Raw genomic sequence first — 27,667 nt, 5'->3', positions numbered from 1 at the left:
TGTTTCCCAGTTTATATTTTCACATCCTGTCCAACTTCATTAATATACCATGAATCACAAAACTCACTGCAATAAAATGTGTGGAAAAGAAGCATCCTTACTTCAAACAAGATGAGATCCTTTTAAGTATAAATATTCTAAACTAATAAAAGTCAAAATACATTTTTAATGCCCAGTAATTTTTTTTTTAATTATCCAATCAACCAGTTCCTCAATAATTCAAATACTCAAGTGCCCATTTATATTTTGGGAATAAATGGAAGAGATTCCAGTACTCTTTAAATTTAAATACACTGTGGAAAAAAATAAAATCAGTCATTGTAATTAGCTCAGACTTAGTTAAAAAAAAAAACCCCAAAAATAAAAAAAATGTCATTCAATGTGAATTTCCTTGGTTACCTATCAGAAGAAAATACTCAAAAATAAATTCTCAGGTGACATACATTAAGGAAAAACCTGGAATTGTTAAAAATCTCAACGAAGTTAATCACTCCACTCTTTGAAGACTTCCTAATTTAATAAATATTTTATACCTATCTGTAATTGCTCCTTATTACAGTGGGCTCACATTATACTTCAGAGTTAAGTTTAAAGTAAATAAAGTTGGTGACAAGATAAAAGATGAGAGACAAGGTGTTGGAGGGGCAAATATTTTGATTCCACTGATCAACATCATTACACACAAAGTTCTGCAAATGGCTACTCCGTATACTGAGGACATTAATGAAGGGGGTGAAAGAAGAAAAAGAATGATTTCAACAGCTTGAATTTTTCAAGGAGAATTTAATACAACTGCCTAAGTTGGTCAAATGTTTTATTTTGCTTTACTTTAAATTGCTGGAAACCAATAGCTGAAATTAAAAATGGGCATTTTTCTCCTGTGTTTAAAATAGTGTTTCTCAAATTATGAGTCATGCATTTTGGAGAAATAGCAGGGCAGGTATGGGAGGGAAAGAGAAACTAAAGCTTAAGTGACCAATATCCTTCTTAGCATGGTTTCTTCAATTTCTAGATGATTATTAGAAAAATCACAAGGTCATTCATTAAATACACCACCAATCCCTCATCTATACCTCCCTCTCATCATTTCCTTCCTTTCTATCTAAATAACTTCAAGGGACTGAAGATAGTTAAGTCTACAGCCATACCCCTGAATGCTCCCAATCTCATCTGAAAATAAGGTTTTAAGAAATGATCACTGAAAAAATGAATCAAAAAAGATATTAATTTAGCTACTTTGTCTCTCAAAACATAGAAATTATGCCAGTAATTTTTTTTTCCCTTTGATGGAGTTGCAAGACATGCGAAACTTTAGATTCTCTTCCCATACTGAGAAAAAGTAAGTTTAAGCATTATCATTTCTAAGTCCTTGCAAAGCTCTTTCTAACACAAAGAGTTAAATTCTTCCAAAAACCAAAAAATCGATATGTCAGTGAGATTGACTGCATAATTTTTGGTCACTAAACAAATACAAAGCCATGTGAATAGTTAATCAGATCTGTTGGCTCAAAAGCTGAAAACAACTTCTCAGAATCTATTAATTTCAGAAGCCTCCATGTCCAAGGTTTCTGAGCAGGATACTCACAGGTTTCCATCTGAGAATGTACTTGGAAATGTGAGATGGTTCTGGGGCATTCCATTGGATGGGGTGAGAATTGGGATGACTGGGGGTCTCAGTGATGATTACTTGGACAGGACCAGTTGTGCCTGAAAATGAAAAATGTGAGATCTGGTTATCTTGAGTATTACCTCACTTCAACTTAAAGTTTAGTTCACAGGGATGGCATTATTAAAGACAGTTTTGCTTATCAGTAAATGGGAGCACAATAAAAATTATCTGGGAATAAGGTTTTACATATTGACATTGGAAATCAATGCAACAAATCCTTTTTTAGCTGAGAAACATGAGAAACATATAGAACTTGTTTATAAGCAAATAAAATAATTTTTAAATGCCACCTAGTTTGAGTTCTTCTCCATTTTCAAAGTAAGAATTGTGAGAAAATTGCGGAACCAACCTAACACAAATAATGTAATATAGAAATCAAACTTCATTTACTTATTATATTAAACTTCTTTGAAGGAAATTCTAGTTTGTGGGAACTTTCATCAAGAACAAATCTACCATCTAAGAAAGAAACAACATTCCAAAGGCCATATGACATGATGTAAAACAAACACATTTCTAAATGGGGTAGAGTCTTAGACAAACAGACAAAGGTAATAATTAAAGACTCAGTTTTATTTCTCTTCCTATCAGTCTAGGCATTCTATCAGTTTGGAAAAAAAGTTTTAGTTTTATTTTTATTCAAGAAGTTTACAATCATTCCATTGATTGGTCAAATTATTAACAGATCACACTTATATTTTTTCAAAAGTAGTGACCAATGAAATGACATTTTGAAGTGTATACTAAATTCAATATTTCCACATCTTATTGTGTATAACTATAACCAACAAAATTTAAAGTATGGTTTTGGTTCTTTTTTTTTTAAAAGAAAGGCAAAGAAAGAAGTGGACTCAATTTCATTATTATTGATAATAATGAAATAGATGGAAAATTTATGCTTGCAGAACAGAAAACTATCTTTTTCCTAAACACTGCCATTTTTTTATGATGTCAATGTTCAACTTATTAGAAATAAAGTAACGTTCCTTGTAATAACCTTTCCAAGGATTTCTAACTGCCACTCTGTCAAACAGAGCAAATTTGTGCACATTTAATAAAGCACTTCACCAGATTACTAACAGATTTTTCTGTAATGTCTTATAAAAAAATGATTTTCAAACTTAATTATTATTTTTGCTCTTAAATTATCTTTGAAACAAAGTTTTCTAGCGGAACAAGTATACAACTTGCATATCTGTATAAACTCAAAAGTTCTAGAATAATATATTCACTTCCACACTAAGAACAATCCCAAGTTGGCTGAAGACTAACAAATATTCTTTGAATCTTAATTTCATCTAATGTACAAATTTGTAAGCTATATGAAAACTAAGATGTGTACACAATATTCTCAATTTTTAATTCTAAAGTGGTGTCTACTTCATAAAACATGGCAGGGTGTTTGTTTTAATCAATTGGCAGAAGTCAATTCCATGTCCCTCTTTGAATCACCCCTTACAAATGTAAATACATTTTTTAAAAACAAACATTGAAGCAAAATTTTAGAGATGTGATTATTTAAAGTACTTCCATATATATCAGTAAACATAGGAATAGCATGTCCTTAAATTATTTACAATAATTGGCATAAGGTTGTGTAAATATTGATCCTTTAAGGAAATCCTACCATAATTTTCTCCTGTAAAGAAACACCTGATATGTATTTTGTTTAGGTAGGCAACCATGATTTGAGGGGGAAAATTTATGATGCCTCAGAACATACAACACCCAGAGCCATCCCTAATGTGCACCATAGGCATCGGTGATAATGTGTCAATGTAGGTTCATTGACTGTAACACATGTACCACTCTGGGAGGGATGCTGACATCAGGGGAGGTTGTGCTTGTGTGGGGGTAGGAGAAACATGGGAAACTTTTGTTTTAATTTTGCTGTGAATTGAAAACTGCTTTTAAAAAATAATCCTTAATTTAAAAACTTTTATGATGTTTAAATGTCTATTAAGTTTTAGAAAAGTAACACCAATGACCTTTCCAGCCCACCGTTAAGCTCAATCATGCTGCTGTGTCCACAGGACAAGGATAGTTAAGGAGAGAGGAGGAACAAGAAAAAGGCAACTCAATATTTTTTTCAGTGATGGAGCAAAACTACGAAAGTTTTTTTCTTTCTAAAATTTCAAGTGCTGGTTTGAAATCCTGTGTTTTCAATCTTGGGTTTGTGCCATAGCTCACCTGTAAGGGAACTGCCCTAACAGCAATGGGGTGTCATGCATTTAGCACATTTTTGTCCAGAAAATAAAGAGACTGTGTCCATTACCTGTAAAGTCAATTAAATTCCAGCCCTCACTCTACTCTGCTTTTTCTACTTATTGATTTGAAGACAGGAAATATGAAAATTCGGACCCCATTTACATTATTTAGGTTTAAAATCTTGATAATCCTTTTGATATTGGTGAGTTGGTAAAACTTTAAAAATTAACCTAACTGAGCAATGACTCCCCACTATGAAAACTTTACTCCCTCTCCTATTCAATATGATCAGACCAACAATCAAATAGTTAAGAAAAGACATGATACCATGTGTATACTTTTAAAATCAGTCTGAAAGAAGGCCCAAATGAATAATTTCCAGTAACGGTGACCCTGGAGAAGTTAAACATTGATGAGTTTGCGACTCAGTCCTTTTTTCTCTATGATAGTTTGCTGAGATCTGTGCTTTCCCAGTTGTTTATTGACAAACCCAATGCCTCTTATCTTCTGTTAGTTTGAACAACTCCACCAAGTCCACTGTTGGAGGAACAAACAGGACAAGGCTATCGCTAATGTGTTGTTCCCCTGTTCCTCTCACACTCTCAAAGCCCCACAGCCAAGGCAAGAACCACTGAACAAACCAAACATACAGATGAGCACCAGACCGTGCACTGAGGTCAATCTCCTCTCCCCTCAATCTCCTCTGTGCTCAATGGGCCCCACTGTTACCCTTTTTAAAGAGTGGGAACAAGGTCAACACACATGAAACTCCAACACAGAAGGATTCCCTCCCATCTAGATTGCATCTCACCTAAATGCTCCCAGCAAGCAGCTACAAGAACAGGCTTACATTAAGAGAGAGTAAAAGAGGTTCTCTCTCAATCATTGAGATGTAAATCACTTTTCAGCAGGTTGCTACACCACACCAATCACAACCACAAACACAGACACCAAAGGGCATTTCTTTAGGAGTTTCTATCCTTTGGTTGCATCATTAAAGAAAAAAAAAAGACTCAATTATACACTTTCTCAATTTACAATAATTCTACAATCAGATTTTTTTAAACTATTAAATTAAAAAGAAAAAGGTTTTAAGTGATTCCTATGCCCAAATCCACCAGGCAATACAATTGAAAAGCCAGGTCAGTCTGCGCTGTGAGTCTGTTAAAGCCACGTCATCTTCTGCAGCCACGACAGCGACTGAGGGTTGGGGAGAGGAGGGTTTCGTCAAAGTTCAGAAAGGGTATATCTGGGTGGTTGGTATTTAGGATCACAGATTGTTAGATTGTTAGTGTTGGAAGGAACTTGAAAGGTAATCAGCTACAGTCTCCCCATTTTTCAGGTGAGGAAATAATGAATGAAGCTTGACTTGTAGCTCTTTAGCAGCGTGTATAGAGCTGGGATCTACTGCCTTTGGCCAACTTGTTCCATATCTCACTCCCTGTGATAGTGAATCTCTTATCACCTTATGGGGGGATCTAACCTCATCTTGATTTCTGTCTTAGGCAGAATCTGGTGCCCTGAAGATCTCTCTTTTTGTTTCTAAATGTAGGCTATGCCTTAAGTCTTAAGTTAACAGAGTTCCAGGAGGCTTTGATCTCAGTAACTACTCAAATAATGAATGCCTAAAAATTAGAGTTTCTTAATTCAACTCATCTTATTGTAATTAATCACTCAGCAAAAATTAAATTAAAAATTGTTTTTCTAAAATGAATTAATAATACCTGCAGATACTCATTTTGTCCTGTGACCTGAAAAAATCCATCAACGAACATTTTCGAGTATTTGAACTGCATGGGCAGAGAACTAACCAAGTTACTCAATTCTTGACCCAGGATACTTTGTTCCAGACTCCAGTTGATCAAACAAATGAACATTTTGACAAAGAGGGCCTGGATGAAATGCTGAATGAACATATACCCTATGCTGTATTTCATGCAATTTCTCTATGCAACTTCTCTGGCAAGAATCATAACATAAAACCCCGACCTCTACTCCCAGCATAGCTCAGCTCATGGTTTCTATTTCTGTGTACAGATGAGAGAGCAAATTAGCCAGTGCTTTCACCTCCTGGAATGTTCTACTATGTTAAGAAACAAATTTACATACAGTGACATTTTCACAGCCTTCCACTCCTTTTACTTGATTTGGGGGGAAAGGAAAATCATTTTAGTAAAAATTCAATTGATTACTGAATGAGAAAGGATGAGAAAAGGATGGGAAAGGAAGGGAGGAGACACCAAGTTAAGCATCAAAGGATGAATAAACAGTGATGCTGCCCTGTTTTTATAACCCAGTTGACAGTTCTGTTTGTGGGAATAGAGCTGCTTACCTGGATAGGTCTGTAAGGGCTGGCAGTGCCACTCCCCAATGCCACGGCCATAGCAGTAGCACTGGTACCTGACACCATGCACATACTTCTCCCATGAGTCTCCAATTTGATAAAAGGTGTGGGATTCTGAATCCTGGCACTGGTCTAAAACACATACAAGTAAAAGATTAGCAGCCTTGAAGACTTAAACCTACAAATTTAATTTCAGTATGCTAGAGCACATGTTCTTAGTTTTAACTAAAACTTGCACTGTCTTTACAATTATATACAGTTAAAAATATTTTGTTCATATCTTTTACCTTATTGTCTAGTTAGTGGTTTTAAAAGTACCCATTGGGAAGAGTATTTAGCTTTCTAAAAGGATAATATTTCTGAATAAAAATGTTAAGATTTAGATATTATTATACATACTGACATCCAAATTTTAGAGAAAAATAAGTTAGGTATTATATCTTACCCACTTAAGTGCAATTGATTTATCACTTGAATAGCAAGGATAAAATATCACTTTGTACACTTCTTCAAAGTGTGGAGGACTTAATTTTACACACAAATGAATTAGCCAGATTTCAACCAATGAACACTTGCTGAGAAGCGTCTAAGAAAACCTCTCAGGGTTCTCTCTCAGCTGTGGCAATCTGAGGTCAAACAAACTCATCTGATCAGTTTGTTTTCTTAGCGAGCAACATGTCTCTTTGAGTAAAGGAATATTAATGGATTACCTTAAAGCTGGTCACACAGCTCTTTTAAGGCTCAACCTTCACTGTTTGCTTAGATCTACTAAAAAGGGCAGCCAAGAAAAATAAAGCATTTGGAGGGAGGTATTTACTGGCATAATCATTTGCCCATGTTATTGCACAGTCAGCAAAGGAAAGTTCTCTTTCATAACAAGAACTATCTTTATGATTCAGATGCAAAGAACGAATCCCATTCAGTTAAAATAAACCTCCATTTGTTCCCAAATTAAGCAAAAATAGACAACTACCAATATCAAGATTGTATATTGGCCCATGATTAGAGAAAAGACTTTGCCAAGCTCTCTGCAAGCCATGATCAAAGTCTGGAGTCAGCTTCAATCAAGTGATATCAAATAGTTTTCCTTACCTGACACTTGCTAACTATTCTCAGTGTCCAAATCCAGCTAGAGACACACAGCTACTTACCAACGGGATCACACTTCCAGCGGCCCCGGCCCTGACCAAAGCAGGTACAATTCAGCATGTGTCCCTCTTCATGACGTTTGTGGAATGTGTCATTCACATTGTATGTGATGTCGTCGACGATGCATTGATCTGTTTAGGTAACAGTGGGATGAGTGGAGAATTTTAAAGTTTCACTGATGAAATAAAAGAAGCTATGCTTTTCAAAGCAGATAGTTCCTTCCACTTAATTATCAACACCTCCCACTAAAATAATTTTTCTACTGGTATAGAATGAGCTTTTTTTTCAAAGCTTACTCAGCACTACAATTTTTGCAAAAGAAAAAAATCTGTCTCTTATAAACTTATAAAGATTGTAGATTGGAGTATATACAACTAAAGAATGTGGTTTTATATATATATATATATCTTCCTATGGAAAGCCAAATTTTAACCAAGTATCTGTCTAACTTTTGGAAAAGTTCTTGCTGTGTTGATAATGACGTTGAGGCCTCTGTTTGTTACAATAAATAGGAGGGAGATAAAACATACTTATAAGACACCCAGCAATGAAGTGACTGACAGTCTCACCTCTAGAATGGCAGGGGTGGGGAGATATTTGGATTTGGGAAATAAAATACCACCTATGGCATTTGGAAAATTAAAAAAAAATTAGGCCAACTCTGTTGCTAAATCTCCGAGATCCTGAGAAAATTACTTTCCCTCTTTGGGTCTCAGTTCTTTCATTTGTAAAATGAGGAATTGTTCTGGATGACTTTCTAGTGCCCTTTTCAGCTGTGCAACATCGTATGTGATTATTATTACACCTGGACGGTGTCACCCATTGGACACCGTAAAAGGAGAACAAGTTCAGGCCATTGTCAACAGAGGCCATATGGACTATTTCTTAGTTCAGTGTTCTACCTAAATCTTACATTTCAAATCAAAGAAGAAAAACTAAAATAGTTTTAATAGATCAACACCCATTTATACTCCTGGGTCCAAAGAGGAAAAACTGAAGTGAACAAAAGAAATTGGTCTCTATGTCTTTGTCTCCTTAACTTTTGATCTGTGAGGATCTGATATGAGAATAGCAGAACCTCTTTTCTTTATAGAAATGATCCAGCCTTTCCTAGACAAGAATCAGCATAACTACAAGCTAAAAGGATCAATCAATTGTGCTCTAGCCTTTGAAGTCATCTTTTTGGCTCAGCCTAAGGAATGTTTCAGAATCTGAGAATTGCTCTGCCAGGTTTTCTTAACTGGCAGCCTAACATGCAAAATTTACCTAGCACCGTAGACTACATGGAGTAGCCATTGAGTATTTCTTCTCCTGCTTTCGTTAAAGCAAACGTATCATGTAAAAATCTACCTTCTCTGTATTCTTTGTCCTCTCACATATTTTCATTAATAAGCAAACAAACATACCTCGGAGCTGGGAGTAGGCAACACATGTCCATTCTCCACGACCATTCCCAACACACGTGCACCTCATCATGTGACCCATATCATGCTGTTTGTCCCACTGGTCTCCAATGCGATACATGACCCCTTCGTTGGTGGTACAGATTTCCTCGTGGGCTGTTTGGAAACAGATAAGAAGTGCATCACTGGATAAATGACCACAAGGACTAAAATGAATGCAATATTATCAGTCTAGTTTCATTATCTTCAGAAGTCTCACTTGGAAAGACGTTTTGTGTGCCTCAAAGAAATCTCAGTGCTGTGCTGAGGGTGCGTGGAGTTCTGAGTACCAGAGAGAGAAAACACAGTCTAAAGATGAGGTAATTACAGAGTGGTTAGGGGATGTAAACCACAGTAATGCCTATGCATTCAAAGGGTGTACAATGTTCTCAAAGCCTGGATATGACTGCTGCCCCAGAACTCTTTCTAGTTCTGATTTATACTAGATCAAAGGGAAACCGTGTGTATGGGTATAGAATTGGAAGCTAATGTGTGTTTTCCTTCTAAATCTAACAAATGAGAGGAATAGAAATAAGTGTAAGTAGTTTTCTTCTGATATTTCTCTGCCTACTATTCACATTGGACAGTGCACAGCACACCGGTTTTTGGTCCCACTACTGGAAAATCAAATGCAATCTATGGGGCTCTTGAAACTTGAAAACAAACAAAAGGCCTTGGTTCCTCTTTCTCCACTCACACAAGCTAGAGCCCTCCCTTTTAAACAAAATTCTCTACTGGTCAGAAAACACAGAGTTTGGGTCATTTTGGTATTCAATACATGATAGAGCTTATTCCAGTCAAACCAAGATTGTATGCAAAGACTCTAAATCTGTGACTTTATCAGCCACTTGAATGTTTTTAGCTACTCAGTTGGGTGCTTTTTACAAAAGACTAACTCGTGAAAAATTTACATTTCCAGATTTTTAAAGAAGTATTTATATCGTATTTATATATTCGGGTGGCGTTAAACTATATCAGTAGGACTTTAAAACCATGTAAATAATTATATAATTCTTATATATTTGATTTTATGTGTGTGTGTATGTATATATATATATATATCACAAAGTTTTCTGCTATCTCAAAATTAAGTCTTAATGGGTGACATAGGAGTAAACTGGACATCATCCTTCTGAATTCCTCCATAAATGACTGTCTACAAGGGCTTCATCTTACCAGCCATGGGGCAGAATCCAAACTTCTGGTCAGCATCATAGTTCTGGGTGGTTCCACACCACTTCATGTTGTCTCTCCTGCCCTCAGAAGTACAGTCAGTGTAGTTGTGGTTGTTGTACAGGAAGGGAAAGTGGCACAAGGCGCCGTTGGAATTTCCACCTCGAGTCTGAACCAAAACTGTCCAGAACAATACACAAATAGGAAGAAAAAGATTACAACTGAGATTTCCAATGGACAGCAGGGAATTACTACAGCAAGGTTCTGAGAGAGCTGAGTTTCTGTGACTAATTCAGAGAGTCTCTCTCAAATAAAAACGTCTGAGAATATAGTTCTAAGCTTCCTTAGTGTATTCACCTTCACCTTCAAAGCAGATTTAAATCCAATTTTTACACTCCAAAAAGATCACATGGTCGCTTTGAATAAAACAATTTTAGCCAAAAGAGAAGCAAAAGCACTCAGGTATCTGTCCTGTGTATCCTTCAGCCCTGTGGGACTGCCCACTGATTTTAACATGAGAGTATCTTTAATCGCATGATAATCCCAAGGCGTCAAAAATAAATGCACCAGAGGGCTTTCCCCTTGGTATCATTTCCCCAGACTACTGGGAAACTTGGAAGGATCTTTAGCTGCTGAGTTAGTTTCATGTCTCTTGGGTCCAGATTGCACAAAAGTGATACCTCCCAAGTGCAGCCTCAAAATGAATGGCTAGATGGCTGGCAGATAAAAATAGGGCATGGGAAATGGGTTTTTCTCACTGTTGTGTTTTACCCTTGGGATACTCACCAGTATGGTCTGTACAGAAAGAATATTTCTGGTCTTGCTCATAATTGGAAGTCGTGCTGCACCAGAGATGTCCATCCTGCCGCCCTTCTGTGGTGCAGGAGTAGAAAGTCCTGCCATTGTAGGTGAACGGCAGGACGCAGGGCTCGCCGTTGGAATTGCCACCGTAAGTCTGGGTTACAGCTGTGGGCATAACCAGCAGGGTCTCAGCAAACAGAGCTGCATTTATTTCCCCCCCGTACTTCCTTATTTATAGCTTACCCGAGACTGAGCGTGTGCCCTCAAAAGGAAAAAAAACAATAACAACAACTATACGACCAGCTGTGAGTATTAACCAGATCGTCATGTTGCCAAAAATGCCTTACTCTGGAAGCCATGCCTTTCGTGGATAGAGCAACACCTGAGTTCTTCTGGGGACATCCTTTGTTACCATCTCTGCTACCACGCCTCAGTTTCCCCATATGCAAAGCTATATTACTATGGGTTAGTTAAGGACGCTGCTCAAGAGATACTGGAGGGATATATATGATTCTGTTGGTGCCCTGACAATTAACACATGAGACTATTCTAGGGGAAAAGTCAAGTGTACCAATTATTATTACTACAGTTACTTTCACTTTTATAGCCCAGAAGAGATGCATTAGGTTACGGAAAGAAGTTTACATCACAAAGTTCCAGACCTTTTGAGATTTGCAGTATAAAATATGGATGATTAGCTATTCAGAAGGCAACCTCTTGGAACAACATTTGAGACAAATAAAGGTAATACAGAGCAGTGTAACACTCACCACTGGAAGGAAAATACATAGATTAAAAAGATTGGAAGAAAATAGACCAAATGCCAGCCTTGGTTGCTATCACTTTGTGGTAAAATTCTAAGCTTTTCTTGTTTGTTTTATTGTTTTACTTTTTTTTTTTGGCAAATGAATTGCTGCCTTTCAAAAAACAAAATAATAAAAAGCTATCGGTACCCTTTTTTGAAAAGATGCCACAGACCTGTCTCTTGGCAGCTGACTCCGTTGCCCAGGCAAGTGCAAAGCATCTGCTTATTCCCTTGTGTCTTCAGCCACTGCATCCCCACCAAGTAAACCACACCGCTGTCTGTGACACAGTGACCATATGGAGCCGGCTGCGGGTGAGGCTGGGGCTGGTAAATGGCCGTTCGGACATCTGTGAAGGAGCCAGACCCTGAGGACGTGAGAAAGGGAAGTCACAGAGCTGGTTAAGAGAAAACTACTTTCTGGAGTCGGGATCCTTAAGGTCCCATACAGATCCCTCTGCAATCCATGTTGTGAGTGACCTGGAATTGGGAAGAAATGCCCACTCTCCCTTTCTGCATTAGCTTTTTTTTTTTTTTAATTGAAGTACAGTCAGTTTACAATGCTGTGTTAATTTCTGGTGTAGAGCATAATGTTTCAGTTATACCTATATATATATTCATTTTCATATTTTTTATTATAGGTTATTACAAGATATTGACTATAGTTCCCTGAGCTATAGAGTAGAAGCCTGTTGTTTATCAATTTTATATATAGTAGTTAGTAACTGCATGCAGCCCAGAAAATAATCCACATGCATCTACCAAATGATCTCCATCTTCCAGTTTATCTGGATCTACCAAGATTATATTTCTAAATCACTGACATTATTCTGCCACTCAACAGAACAGATAACTTCAATAACTCCTTACTCACTCCAGTGAGCCTGAAATCCATGCCTTCATGGTCCTCCACACCTAACTTCCTTCCAGCTCACTTCTGACCACTTCCTTCCTTGTTCTATGCCTGGTCTCAGTGAGCTGCTCATCATTCCAACATGCACCCTATGCTGTTCCTCATGCTGTTCCATTCACCTGGAATGGTCTATCTCACCCTTCCTCTCTTAGCAGCTCCCATTAGCCAGATATATCTGGGCCTCTCTCTTCCTGAGATTGTTTTGAGAGGTCCCTGCCACTCTGCTACAGACCTCTTGCCATCTGTGTGACTCTGAGCATCCCAGAGGGTGCCCTGGGCAGCCAGGTTGGATTCTCTAGATGCTGCCCCTCCTTCCATATTTTCTTTCTCCCCAGGATTATTTGGAAATTCTGTGATGGTTTTTTTTCTAAAGTCAGTCAATCCTCTTGAAACAGCTCTCCTTTCAGAGTAAAACGACAGAATATGTTGATCTTTTCTTTAAACTTCTAGAAATCTGTTCTCCTGAGGGCCGGGCCCAAGGAGGAGTGGAGTTGGAACTGATGCTAGAGTAACCGGTCAGCTGAATTCAGCATTTCCCTAAGTGCTGCTGAACCCAAGAGAACCCAAATACTTCACAGACAATGGTCCCAAGGTCACACATACTGGGGGGACACGGCGTCTGTATTCATACACCTCACCCGGGAGAGCCACAATGCAAAGGAACATTAAGATCCTGTATAAGAAAGTTCCATTTGGTTTAACCCAGTGCTTCTCAAACTTTTTTGAAAAATTAAGTTATTTCAGTATAATATTAGTAATACTAATAAAAATAGATAACAACTACTGAATGCTTACGCCCATTTAACCCCAACTACACTTCAGCAAATTGAGATTTGTAATTGTTTCTTTTTTGGTTAGCAGCAATTTTACTGAAAATAATCAAATACCTTAAAGATATTATCAAATCTCATCTTGTTCACCTGCTCACTGAAAAATGAAAACTCAGCAAAGGAGAAAAATTCAAAGTAATTAATATTTTTAACTAAATGACTGATTGATAAAAGACTCAGGAACAATGCTGGCTCATTGTGCAGTGAAAACTTCATCAAAACATAGCAAGAATAACAACAGAAGTACACACCCTGGACTGCCATATTTCTTTCCTTAGATTCTTACAAGACAAGCAACAATGCAAGGATTTTGTTCTTATTCTAGAAACAATTAAAGCTTTAAAAAAAAAAAAAAGCTTAGTATATCATTCATTCCCATCTCTAGGTCCCCTCTGAATTTCTGCAACTGTGAATGCCAATACATGAAGAAAACGATTGTGCATTACTTTATGGAATGCAAAAAACTTTGCTGGAGCATGGAAAGCACACATAAAGGATTACTTCCTCTACAAACAGAGCTGAATGTCAGGACAAGGAGCTAGATTCCATTTCAAAAAAAAAAGTACTTTTTTCCCTTTTCCTAGCATAACAATCAAGTAATCACGTAAACTAATCAAAAGTCTCTCATTTCCATTAAAATGCACTATAGATATTCAATATGCACGTGTATGCATATGTGTGCATCTATATGTGTATATATAGATCTCTCTGTATTTATCTATCTATATCTTTATACATAAATAGTGTAGATTTTATGTTATTAGCATCCTCTTAAACATTAGTTTAAGCTCTTGGGGCTAAAACTGTTTTTTCCCAAGATCCATTTTCATTTTATTTTTATTTACATTTAAAAAGACAATAAACAAAGTTTTAACAACTAAGAGTCTGAACAAAGCTTATTAGCTGAAACACTGCCAAACATCCTTAAGTGGCGTGTCAAGGGAAAGATGGATTTGCGGAAATACTCCCTGAACCGCGCCCTGGGTCCTGTCCGTGCTCGCTCTGTGCCTCACCAGCGGATGTGGTCTGCAGAGATGTGTGCCTCTCACACTTCCACTCCCCGCGGCCGTTGCCTGTGCAGATGCACTGGAGCAGGTTCCCCCGATTGTCCTTCTTGCTCCAGGTATCTCCAATTCTATAGGATGCCCTAGTGTCCTGATCGTTGCACCTGTCTGTGTCAGAAAGGAAGCATTTCAGTATGTAAATAAGGCCAAACATGGCAAGTGCTCCCTACAAACCTAAAATAAGAATATGGTTATTTCAGGCTTGGTAAGCTGTTTTTGAGTGATTCGTCCATATTCAGCCCTGGTGCCACAGGTTTTAAACTTCTGAAATAGGGGATTGTGTCTGAAACAGTGTGAACTGAGCTGTAGGACTTAGTCTCTTTCCACTTCTCTGTTTGCCAAAGTTTTTCCTCATCATCTTTCATCCATTACATTTTTTCCACATTGTTTTCACATTATTCCTTTGACCAAATTCGTCTTCTGGCTCGCTAATCTGCCCTCTCTCTCCTTCTCAGGCTCTCTGGGCTTTCTCTTAGTAATTATTGTAGACAACCTTCCCATCTGCAGGGGACTTTTGTTAGAAAACTAGAAACAGTAGGCAGGCAAGTAGGTCTCAAAGGGTCTCCCTCAACTGCCCCAGAGAAGCAATTCAGAGATAGCAGCATCTCTTTCTTCATTTGTCATGTGAAAAAAATTCAGGGGAGAACCAACTTCTTTGACTGAAATATTCTCTTCACCCCTCTAAATCTCCGCTCCCCCCACTTACTTAACATCACTAACAAAATGGCCTCTTTGGAATTGCTCTGTGTTAACCCTCTGATGGAAATGTGCGATTATTCATGTAAAATGATCATTGGTAGCTTATCATTATAATTAATATTTCATATAATAAACACAGTATAAATGATAATTGGTAAATTACCATTAATCTGTGGTCAATTATCTGGCAAGTGGATTGTTTCCATTATAATCCAGCTTTGCCCACATGCTACAGTGTGAGGAGAAAGGATTTGATGTATTTGTGAATCAGAAAAGCACTGCACTGGGTTAGAGAAAATAATAATTATTTAAGTTCAGACAAATACACACCCACACTGATCTCCCACCACAGCAGAAGGCTGAATGAAGATACCATTGCTGCTGATAGCTCTTCCCCAAACCCCCAACAAAAAGTCTTGTCCTTCCCTGAACCTCCATAGCACTATTTCAGTGTTTGTCTTGACGCCCTTAATACTGTGCTTTGTAGAAGATGAATATGTATAAGCCTTTCTCATCACCCTGACCTACTTACTAAGTGCTCTCTGAAGGCTGGGCTATTGTCCAACTCATTTTTTGCATCCCTATATCGTCTTATACAAAGTAGGGACTTACAAAATTTCGTGGAATAAATTACTTTTCTTTGAGAAACTTTTTTCAACTTGCTATTAGGAGAGTTTTAAATAATAGATAAAGAGTCTGAGTCAAACATCTAGTTTGTCTTAAGCTAAAGCATTGCCACCAAGGTCTTGGAAGTCTGAAGACCATAACAATTTTAAATGCCAAAGATCTAATGAACTGGCAGGGTTCTGGGAAAGATTTGGTCAGAAATGTTACCACTTTCCAGGACATACTTATTTTTTTGTTAGCAAAGAATTCAAATTTGGGTGATGAGCATTTTAAGATGATTAAATATCTTCAGCTGGATAAATGTAATGTGTTCAAAATACTGCGATGTGATTTTAAATTTATTTGTAACACCGTTAATGACTGTTCTGCTTCCACAAACTCCATAGTCGCTGTTAGTTTGAAATTTCAGAAAAGGAACCTTTAATTCCTAAGGCAAGAAGTCAGGCCCCAGGGCAATCTTAGAAGGAGCAGCAGAGATGCCAGCGGGCAGCTTCTTTACAGCATTAATAAGCCTAAAGAGACACTGTCCTTAGCCCAAAACAGACACATAATTTTAACCTATGGGCTAAGTGCTTTTCATTTTCATCAATTTTGCTAATGAATGTGTCTTATTTAAATTTCAAACATAGCAGAAAACCAAAAACTTTAGAGCTTTGGTCCTTCCTATGTCAACACTACCTACATGCCCAAAGATGCATTTACGTGTTATTTTAACAATTTCTTCACTCTTAACACTTAAGAAAATATTTCAGTGATAACTTGGATGAAACATTTGCAACTAATCTTCAGGTCCACAACACATTTGGCATTTAAATGTGTATTAAAGTTCTTTCTCAGTAGCTGATAACCTAAGACCTTAGGGAACTAGGTTTTTTGTTGTTGTTGTGTTTGTTTTTGTTTTTTAATTTAGTCTTTTTTGAAGAAGCAGGATAAGTTGGAATTTTTCTTGACACCCAAACGTTACCACATTGGTGGGATGGATGTGTTCTAAGTGACGATTGTCTCTAGGAATCCAGAAAACAAGACCTGGCCTCATCTTTAACATAAAGATCTAAAACATACTTCTAGAGGTACAGGTGATGCGTCCACTGCCTTCTCCCAGACAAGTGCAATCCACCATCATCCAGCCTTGATAGGGCTTTTCCCAAGTCTCCCCGACAACGTAGGAAGTCCCAGCAGCGTGATCAAAACATTTCTCAGCTGTAGGGAAATTTGAAAGAGAAGCAGAAAAAAGGGGGGGAGGGGTTATTTTGAATTGTGCCATTTCCCTGTAATTTCGAGTGTATTGTATAAGCAAAAATCCAACCACATTTTGTTAAGTGGTACTCTGTTCAAAATGAAAGGCACGCCCTGTAACTAAGCACATAGTAAGTAACCAAAACGAAAGAAAGTCATAGCCAAGTTGGCAGGCAGAAATTCTGTTCTCCTAACAAGCACATGGACTATGTATTTTCAGCTAGTACCTTTCTTCATGCCAGCACTTTGAGTGAAAAGGATCTATGTATGTATCCAGTCTGTAGGAGACTAAATATGCAAAATTCCGATCTTAATTCTGAATGACCAATAATGAATGCCTAAATACAATGACAAGAAAGCTATTCAAAATCTGGATTTCTGCGAAAACAGAGACAACACGAAGAAAAATGAAAGCCTCTGAATTAGAGAACAACAATCAGAGTAAAATTTATAGCCAGAAACTTTTAGATTTGTATCTATGGAGTTCAACCGAGGATTGAGACAGAAAGAAACCCAACAATTTTTATTTCGACAAAAAGATGACAGAGCACACACCATATCATGTTTCAGGCCAGTGTGTTCCAATGAGGAAATATGGCAAAAATGTCATTTTCTTTCTTTTAAATAACTTACATCTTGACCATGGGGAAATCTGAGATCAGATCTTAAGAGAGAAAAGGAATTTCTTCCTAAATCTTTCAAACTTATCTTGTGTTTTGAAACAAAAGTAAGACTTCTACACATGGTTGGTATTTTTGATCTGATTCCTTTAAGACAACAATGGATTATATAACATTACATCATTGAAATTAAAATTTCAGTTTGTTGTCTTTTTTTATTGGAATTCAGATCTCTTGTCTGCATTGATTTGGGCTCAACCCGACATTTTGACTGTGCATCACACACCTATGGGCTTGCAGGTCCATTCTCCTTTCCCGTTCCCAAGACACACACACTCCAACATGTAACCACCAGTCTCGTGCGGTCTCCTCCATGTGTCACCGATCTTGTAGGACTGACCCCCTTCGTGGCAGCGGTCTGTTCAAGATCAAAAGTTAATGTTAGAGAGAGTGGGACCGAGAATATTTCTTAAAAAAGAAAACGTCTCATGTTCCAACCAGGATAGGCACTTGAGCTGGCCAAAGTAAGGACACAGGGAGCAGCTTTCCCATCACAGACAGAGGAAAAATTAACTGGTCTGGTCACTTTGGGTCATTCAATTAAATGTCTTGTTTAAGCACAATGGGAAAGCACAGAGAAAATTGAATGGCAAGGAAAGGAGTCATAAATCCTGGTTCCCCAGAGAGATCACAGGAAATTGGGTTCTAAAGCAGAAAAGAAAGGCTGGCAGGCAAGACCTCCATGCATACATAGCAGGTTGGGCCTGAGACTAAGTCAATTAAAGAGACATCGGGCCTAGTTTTCCAGCTTTCAGGAATGTGGAGACTGTATTTTACTCTAGGATAGAAATGTCATTTTGATGGGAGCAAAGAGATGTATACATCTAAGTGTGGAAATCTGGGCACTTCTCTAGGCTGTTAAACACAGTGGCCCAGGCAAGGGCTAAACTGTCCACTGGATGGTAAATGCTGTGGACCACTGACTCTTAAGATTTGCCAATAAAGTTGAATAAACTCTAACATTAAATAAGGGCAAAGCTGATTGGGCTTATTCCCAAGAGACTGATTTGTCTTTTGGACAGACCTTAAAATGACTTAAATGATATATGAAAAAAACTAAATGCTATGTTAATATAATCTATTGGTAACCCAATGACTCAGATTGGAAAGTTTGCCTTAGCTGAACTAGAGTTGCTGAGTCAATCCAGATCCCAAAGTACCTTGGAAACACTCTTAGGCTAATCATCCCATATTATCCCTGGCAAGAGAGAGATCTGCTTCCTGGGTATAAACAACTGGTCACAAAGAAACCAGACTGTTGCTGTGAGATCCAAGACATCTGTGCATTGCAAACAAGCAGAGCAGACCACACAGTGGCTAACTCGCTCTCCGTGGCCACCTTCCCAATCACTGCAGATCACCCCAGGATCAGTCTGGATTGAAGATGCCCAGATCATGCAAAATGGGCAACTCCTCCAAGCATGCCTTGCTTGGAATGGAACCCAAGAGATCCACTTGGTAACGCTATGTACACACACACACACACACACACACACACAAATCCACACAGACTCAACACTGACACCACCTGTGCTCAGAACCACCTTCCAGAAGCACAGGAACCAGTTGGGTGTCCACATAAGAGTACCTGGTCACCTGGGACAAATCCCCAAGTTAGGAATATCCAGTCATAGATAACAGAAAGTGACAGTGATGGGAATGGAAAACTTCATATGGGGAGATTTTCCAGTCATTTGACGGAACGCTGTCCTTACTCGCAATGGTGCAGCTTATTCTCCCTCGCCCAGCCCCGATGCAGGTACAGTCCCAGATCATGGAGTCTTTAGGGCGCTCATAGGTGTCGCCAACCCGGTAGGTGTTCCCAGTGTACTTGTCAAAGCAAGTCTCTTCAGCTGAGGGGAGAAGGAAAGTCTGCGTGAGCCCCACATATGTAAAAGCTTTTCGATTCCACTGACCCCATCCAAAGGAAAACTCACTTTTCCATCCTACAAGCAGCAAAGGACGAACGGAAAGTTTTAAAAAAATTGAAGTGGGAGATGTAGATTTTACCCTAGGCTGTTATAAAGCCTCAGTTTTCAACATTTGACAAGTTCTCTGATTTTCTGGAAATATAATTTCCATTGGAAAGGATTCTCAGACCCTTAGGGAAAAGTCATATATAAAGTAAGACCTTAGGACTGGCTGGATTGTGAAGGAAGGGCTTCCTCTTCTCTCTGGTTCAGAAAGTCAAACCAAGGTCCACATAAAAAGCAAACAGTTTGAAGAGCCCCACCTCCCATCAGGCTCTGTCACTTGTTAGTCCTACTATTTCCATTTTAGCCTCAACAGTGCTTCTCAGTAGGAGTTGCCATAATTTACAAGAAACATATCAAGAATCATAAAGGAATGAGAACTTTGAAGTGGTTAGTGGTTTTATGTTGAACCGCAGCCAACAAATCACTTCACATTATAGCGCCCAAAGTGTTTTTTGCCCCATAATTTTATAGTTTAAGATTTGAAATTACTTTCTAATAAATTAAAATTTTATAAGCAATTCTTTTTTCCAGAGGAAGAAAGAACACACAACATCTTTCATTTTTTTCATCAAAAGCTTTGGGAAAGTAATATAAAAAGAAGACTCTAGGAACTACTTTGGGATATATTTGTTCTTTTGTTTTATAGGTTAAAAGAACATATGGAAAGCAAATCTAAGCAGTTATTAAACATTTTAAAAGAGGAAAAGATAGATAATTCAACTGGGAAAATGTGTATGTAATTTCACTACTAATGCTAGGTTTAGTTAACAGGCACTACTTCTCCATCTATTAGAAGATACCAGGTAGCAGACAGGCTCCCCCCAACTTACGTTCAGGCTTGCTCTCGCAGTTGAAGCCCCGGCTCCCTCCATAACAGGTACAAACCAAGGCACTGCCCAGGTAGGTGCGCTCCCATTGTTGGTTTATCTGATAGTGTTTCCCATTGTCGTAACAACCAGCTGTAAGTAATTGAAGGGGAAAGTTATTAAATTTGTATCCTTCCTTTTTCCAGATTATGGAATTTTCCTGTACAGTGAAATTGATGAACCTAAGTAACAAATGTAGCAAAAAGTTAATCATCAGAGCACCAGGAGAGTTAAAAGCAACTAGCTATCTAAAGAGTTAACCACAACTTGCACACGTAGATATTTAAGTATTCCTTTCCCCCCCCTTTTTACTTCGTTAAATGTTATACAATGATGTCATTTCCATCTGGCCGGGGGTCTTGCATCAAAGAAGTGGAAATATTTTGAAAAGCAGATAACTGGGAATTACATTTTAAAACATGCAAGGAATTTCAGTGCCCTTTTGGGGTAATAAGTCAAGAAGGGCACATTAAGCAGTTTCCTTTAGCCAAGGAAAAGGCAGGGTGTGTCTTTGGAAAACCTGGAAGAGGAATTCTGATCTCTGTTCTTGGAGAAGCATCCTGAGGGCCCCCAGAGAAATCTGAACCAATTACATCTCATTCAAAGTAGGAACAGCATAGTTACTTAGCTACCCTCTCTGCACCCCCATTTTGAAAATACTTAACCAATTATTTAATAACAAAGAAAACAAGAGTAAGGACCACACTAATCCCAAATGGAAAATTTAAAGGCGTACATCATTATCTCTTTAAAGGCAAGTTTTGATGAATTCATAGGAGGACAACCTGAAGACCTGAACGAAGAGTTGGTAAGAGTACTGCGGGGGTTCGCAGAGCCCCTGTCCTCCAAGGCATTATCTCATCCTAGGCCCTCAGAACCAGCCTGCTCAAACCAAGAGTCTTTTGTGTCCACAGCCGATTTTTTCTCATTAAGGCGTGCACACACTCCACGCGCGCGCGCGCGCACACAAAACTTCAGCCACAACTTTAGTTGGCTTTACGGTCCCATCCCGCGACAGCCTGTTCCAGCCCGCGGTCTGTACTCACGCTTGCTTTGGCCGACAGTCAACGGGGACTGGGGCTGAATGATCTGCTGAGCCTGCCTCCTGCTCTTCGAGGCTCCGGCGGAGGGCACCGTGTTCCCCAAGGACAGAATGGCCAGAAGCAGCAGCCCGGGCCCCGGACCCCCGAGCATCTTGAGACGTTGCGGGGAGAGACGCTCTCACCAGGAGGCAACTTGCCACCAAGTTTGGTTCCCTTCGTAACCTGCGGGGGGAGTCCCTTCCAGTGCCTCCAGCGGGTTGACACCGCCAAGATAGTAAGGACTGGAGGATGGGGAAGGGAAAAGGTAGAGGGACAGAGGGGAAGGAGAGGACCAAAGACGTTGTGGCTGCAGGTCCCCTCTCCCCCGCTCGCGCCTAGGACTCCCTCTTGCAAAGCGCAGTCGGCGCGGGCGGCCGAGCTCCGAGAGCCGGGGTTTATATGGGACGGTCCCCTCCCGCCCCCCGCAAGGCCCCGGGTGCCGGGGAGGAGGGACCGTCCGGACTCCCCCCACCCTCCTCTCGCCGCCGCCGCCGCCGACCGCGCGCGGATTGGCCGGGGCTCCGGGTGACGTCAGGGGGACTGTGGGTTCGCCGCGAACAAAAGAGATGCTGATCGCCCGCCAGGATTGGGGCAAGAGAACTTTTTTTCGGTTTCCTTTGCGGTCGTCAAACTTTTTTGGGGGCAGAGGGGGAGGGATGGGAAGCGGCTGGAAAGGGATAGACTGGGAGGAAAGGGAGGGGCTGGAGTCGTGTGAAGCGAAGGGGTCCCTAGTCCCTCCTTCCCCCACCTCCCCCCCACCGCTTCCCCTTTCTAGTTTACTGTAGTAGGGGGAGGTTGAGGACATTGCATCACCTCTGGAAAAAAAAAAAAAATCTCTGCTCACTAGAGTGTATTTCAAGGGGAGGAAAAGCCGTAAAGTAGCCACCACCTTGCTGCTGTAGGAATGTAGACCTTGCCGTCCCAGGGCGGGGCTGGCGCGCCTCCTGTTCCCTTTCTTAGCTCTACTGTGTACTGACTGGGGACTCACTTTCTTTGCCTTTACAGCTTCCTGTTCAAAACTTCTCCCCTTCTAAACTCTGTACCTGCCCGGTTCTGAGACGTGCTAGCCGCGGGGCGAAAGGGAAAAGAAATCCTTTAATGAGCTTCTACTAAGTACCAGGAGCTCTGCGGGGCGCTTGGCGGATCTGGGGGAAATTCAGAGAAGGTTTTTTTGAAAAGACAGAGCAGCAGTTTACTTTTTTTTTTTTCAAGTATGCAAGAAAGTCTTCTTTTCCTGCGGATAGGATGCCTGTTACCACTGAAAACTGGAAAGTTGGGCCGATCATGGAAAGAGAAAGATCGTGGTGTCCTTGACCATGTTCACCGCGCCCCTTACACAGAGACCTCTGAGTCACTTAAAGCTGAGACAAGACCATTCCCAGTCTCGCCTTCCTGCAGTCCCTTCCTCGCTTTTTATTTGGAATTTTTGTTTGGTAGACATCGGTTTCATCACAGAATTCCCCTCCCCCAACGCCGCTGCCAATTTTTTTTTTTCAAGTGTTACTTACTCCAAGAATGTAGAAAGTTCCCATTTGAAACTTCCTGGTCTTTCCCTGTAAAGGCAGAGAGTAGAAAGGGAATCTGAGAAGTCGCTAGCATTTAGCAACTCATCACATCAGCCCTTTTTTCAGACAAACACAGGTCACACTTGCTTTTTAAAGATCTTCCAAAGGAGTCCTCAGCTTTCTTCAGTTACTCCTGAGGGGCCCAAACTCAAAGCTTCGCCTCTTAGTTAGGTTAGTAAGTGCAGACCTCCCGTTTGCTTTGAGAACCTATGAAAGTTGCCAGCCAGATATGTTTCTTTCTGCAAGTACTTGTTTTCTTCAAAAGTTCCACCTTCAATAACTGCCATGGGGTAATTCGAACCCTGGTCTATAAAATGTCCAGCACATCAAAGACACAAAACTAACATTTGTTTTTATTAACACAGGGAATTAAAGGGGGGAAAACACAGCAAATATCAGTTTCTTACAAAGAGTGTAAAATAACTTCTTGAGGAATCTTTGTGACCAACTTTTCAAGTTGAAAGAGTGCCACGGACTTCCCCAAATTTAGAGTCCTGTCTGGGTCAGAGTTTTTTTGAATTTCTCATCATCAACTTGACAAAGCAGTTTTCTCTTTCAAATATAAAAGGGCCCCTTGTAAAATTCTTAGTAAATTTCTGGGAAGCTGGGTGTTCCTTCCAGAGGGAAGGATACCTGGAAATCAGGATGTAAGCAAGATAAACCTGAAGCTAATACTTTCTTAAAATACATAGATTCTAGGGGAAGGAAATAAGTGGTTAGAAAAGTATTTTGTCAACCAAAACCATGATAGTTGGATATATTTACTGTACTCAAAATACATTAGAATAATATACACATGACAGCTTGGAGGGAAAAAGCCCAAGCAGCTTACATTTCAGAAGAAACATGTTTCAATCCATTGAAATATAATTTGTTTAAGGATATGACATATTTCTAGTGTCTCATAAGCAAAAATGTAATAATATTTTGATTGAATTTTAGAGAAATGCTTACGAATTTACACTTTTAATTTTTCTTTTTAAACCTTGGTAGTGGAGACCTTTTCTTAGTTAAAATAACAAGGCTTGCTACAGTATTCTTTCATTATCAAAATCCCTTGTAATTGTGTAAGTCTGTTATCTCTAACTGGAGAGATAATTAAATCTCTCCACACTGACCCTATTCAAACTAGGCATGCCGCGGGTCCAAGATTCCCTTGCACTCCCTTAAGAATTCTGAAGATGATTTTGACAGGGTGGGTTCTTCAGCAAACAGTAGTTTTTTATTTATAGGCTAGATTCTTGGATTTCTTTTCCTCATCTTGATTTGCAGGGGGTATTGTGACAAAAGGGACAGAAAATAGATTGCTAGGTGCCTGGGGCTGGAGCTGGAACAAGAATTAACTGTAAATGGGCACAAGGAATCTGTCTGGGGTCTTAGAAATAAATGTTAAAATGGGATTGTGGTGGTGGCTGCACAGCTTGGTAAAGTTACTAAAAATCATCGAGTTGTACACTTAAAATGAGTGAATTTTATGGTATGGAATAAGGTTTTTTTTTTTTTAATTGATTAAAGCGCAGTATTTCTTTATTCTTTTTTAACTTGTACCATCTTCTGATTTTGTTTCAGGCAAATGCACCCAAGTGGCTGCAGCACACACAAAGTGACCTCCTGTCTTCATTTTTCTAAGAGGGAGCTTGCCTTTAATATAGTAGTGGATTTTTTTTCCTTCTACATCAGTCACCCCTTAGGAAACCTGGTATTTGTGTGATGGCACGGATGTGGGAGAGAAGGAACAAATCTTCATTTAGGATTGTGCCTTGTTTCTTCTTGGACTTGCCATGGAGATAGGATTTTCTCAGAACTTAGGTCAATTTAAATTTTCAGTAACAAAAAGGAGCACATACATTTGTGTGTGGGGGGTTGTTATTTGAACGTCCTCTTATTGGAGAAGGTTAATAAGGAGCATGAACAATTATGGAAATCCAAAGTGACTTGACTTCATCTGAGTTGAAGATTATGGTTAAGCAGAAAATGAATTTATCAGATCCAGTCATTTAGAGAGGACTGAAATTAAAACAACTTAAGGGATAAGTACTAAAAGGCAGTTTTTTTCCTAAGTGGAAAATGGCTTTTCTCTAAGAGTAATACACACATGACAGACAATACCCGTTGTAGGCAAATCCCTTGCCAGCTGGAAAAAAATCTTATCCCTGATAAGAAGTAACTTCTTGACCCCAAAGGTTACATTTAAATGAAGATGGGCTGTTTTACCAGAAAACCTTTGGCTTTTATCTGTTCTTAATCATTTTCGGTCCAGTTAGAGGTGAGGCCATTGATTAAGTGACCTGTGGAACTTTCTACCATAAGAGCCTGCAGTGTCTTTTACTATTTCGTGGTCTTCTATGGGTAGGTTGAATGGAGAGAAATTATGGTAGTTTGGTTTCTTGTCTTGATTTTTTTTTTTTTTTTTTTTTTTGGTGTGAAATCCTTCCCATCTTCCCTTGAAAACAGCCAGGCTTGAAGAGCTGCTACTCATTAAACACAGGTGCGAGAAGGAAAAATAAACTGCCCCATGGGCAGCCCTCACAGGTAAAATGTCTGGGCAGTTAGTCTAGAACTGACAGGGCCCGGCAACCAGGGGAAAAAAAATACTTGATAAAGACTTTAATTTATGCCTTGAAAACTAGCCAGTTTTCAGTTAATCAGCACTTTGTTTCTATTTGAAGTTCCTTTCTTATTTAATCAGCACTTTTAAAAGCCTTAATCTGTGCCCTTTGTTTTTTAACTGGAGTGTTCTTTTTTCTCATTAGAGTGATGGGACTCCCAAAAGGCTTTGCAAAGGAGTCTTATTCATCCATAAAGTGGAACGAACTACTGTGTAGCTGGAACGCTCTCCCAGAACCGTGTTGTAAAACAGTTTGGTTTTCCAAGATAGGTAGCAGTTTCTTGGAAAATTTTTATTTTTTGTGTGCCGTTGCTCCTTTTTCCAATTTTGCTTTATTTTATGTAGGTGGCTTTAAAAAGGCTGAAAACCTCTTTTGAAACTTGAAAGATTCTTAGTATTTAAATTTTTTTCTATCTTGTTTCCATTCACATATGTTCAGCATCTTACATGCAGTTAACTGTGAAGGTTGCATCAGATGCTTAAAAACAACTGTAAACATTATCTCTTAAATAAACTTTTGTGCCGACAGAAGACTACTATGATGTAGGTGATCAAGAGACACTCCATCGATGAGTTAACAAAAAACTAAGGACATATTCAACTGAGCTATAACAAAATTATAACATGAAAGTATAATTATAACTATCCCTAAATTTATGCTGAAACATTTTCTTGATAAATTTGATATATTCTCTCATTAGTTATGAAAATTTTACTTTGTGATGGAAAGGACATTTAAAATCATTACTATGTTCAACATGAAAAACTAAGGCACGCTTAAGCACGTGAACAAGGTCATAAAGATTTCAGTACATCTGAAATACATCTGACCAGCTAGATTTTATTAAGCACTTTCTCTGAGCCAGATCCAGTACTATGTACTTTATAGGCATTTTTTTCATTCAACCAACAAACACCCTCTAGGGTCAGTATGATCACGCTCTCACCCTTACAGATGGGGATACAAGGCTTAGAAAAATTACTAGAATGAAGTTTGCTGAATCAGCATCCTTGTAGAAATGGTATCACTTAATGATCTCCTTCTGGAATGCAGATATGGGCAAAGCAATTGGCTGAAGGATTTTGTGGATGATTTTTTTTCAACCCGAGACTAATTTATTCAGATGTCACACAGAACTCTGTGAAGTGATATGCCACCAGCTTTCATCCATTGTATCTTTTGCGAACCAATTTCCTTCAAACAGCCTGACCTGTTTTGCCATTCTGATTGCTACCTCTGACCCTCCACTAGACTGCAGGCTTGGTGGGGCAGAGTCTCTGTCTCGTTTAACCTGTATGCCCAGCACTGGGTATAGTGCACTGCTGCATGAATGCTTGGCACATATGAATGAGAGGAAAAAAAGGGCAGATGACCAACACTGTCGAATCCACAGTTAGTGATGATTTGTCCAGCCAGTCACATTAAGTGCTCCACTTATGTTATTTTAGTTTCTCCTCAAAGCAACTGCCAGAAACAGATATTCATAACCCCATTTTATCCTCTGAAGCTCAGACAGTTTAAAGATGGTCCTTAAGCTTCTGCAAGGAAAGAGAGACAAAGTTGAAACTGAAAGTCTTCTGGCCAAAAAATTTATGTTCTTCACTAAGACATACAAGGCCTCCCCCAAAGATTTTTTGCCCCATTTAAGTTATAAGAAATTTGGAAAAAACTCCGGTGGTTCCTTTCTTTGTTCTCAAGATCTTGGGGCTCTGTCCTCTGCTGCCTCACCCTGCATCCCAGGCTGACCCCTTGGACGGGAGGCAGAGCCCTCTGCTTGCTGTGGGCAGGAGGACAAAAGTCACAGTGTTTCTTCGGAAGGCTGGTTTCAGAGCCACCTCTGGTGACAGCTGCCTCTCTCTAGAATGAGCATTCTCTGTGGGAGCAATATTGCCCCCAAGAGGGAGAAAATGGGTTCTCGGTGGGTGGTGGGGA

The 27,667-nt window shown here is 39.2% G+C and overlaps 1 protein-coding gene across 13 annotated transcripts in view; it reads right to left on the bottom strand.

The window, feature by feature from the left end:
• Positions 1-21,916, bottom strand: part of FN1 (fibronectin 1) — a 64,713-nt gene extending 42,797 nt beyond the window's left edge. For 10 of the 13 annotated variants that reach the window (XM_006184307.3, XM_014558886.2, XM_014558889.2 and 7 more), the window contains exons 1-13: positions 21,526-21,915; positions 20,444-20,572; positions 19,353-19,490; positions 17,864-17,995; positions 16,784-16,921; positions 14,345-14,503; positions 11,765-11,956; positions 10,772-10,951; positions 9,989-10,165; positions 8,777-8,929; positions 7,373-7,501; positions 6,210-6,353; positions 1,586-1,707 (exon numbers count right to left, since the gene is read on the bottom strand). In XM_006184307.3, the coding sequence (XP_006184369.1) occupies positions 1,586-1,707; positions 6,210-6,353; positions 7,373-7,501; positions 8,777-8,929; positions 9,989-10,165; positions 10,772-10,951; positions 11,765-11,956; positions 14,345-14,503; positions 16,784-16,921; positions 17,864-17,995; positions 19,353-19,490; positions 20,444-20,572; positions 21,526-21,673 (1,941 nt within the window). In that variant the 5' untranslated portion in view covers positions 21,674-21,915. Of the gene's footprint in view, positions 1-1,585; positions 1,708-6,209; positions 6,354-7,372; positions 7,502-8,776; positions 8,930-9,988; positions 10,166-10,771; positions 10,952-11,764; positions 11,957-14,344; positions 14,504-16,783; positions 16,922-17,863; positions 17,996-19,352; positions 19,491-20,443; positions 20,573-21,525 lie in introns of all 13 variants that reach the window. The other 3 variants (XM_006184314.3, XM_006184308.3, XM_032479923.1) reach the window with 2 other exon arrangements.
• Positions 21,917-27,667: the final 5,751 nt, after the last annotated feature.

This window comes from Camelus ferus, chromosome 5 (genome assembly GCF_009834535.1).
Source record: "Camelus ferus isolate YT-003-E chromosome 5, BCGSAC_Cfer_1.0, whole genome shotgun sequence".
In the NCBI taxonomy this organism is placed as follows: domain Eukaryota; kingdom Metazoa; phylum Chordata; class Mammalia; order Artiodactyla; family Camelidae; genus Camelus; species Camelus ferus.
Note: the sequence above shows the minus strand (reverse complement) of the source record. Positions and strands in the feature narration are given on the sequence as shown.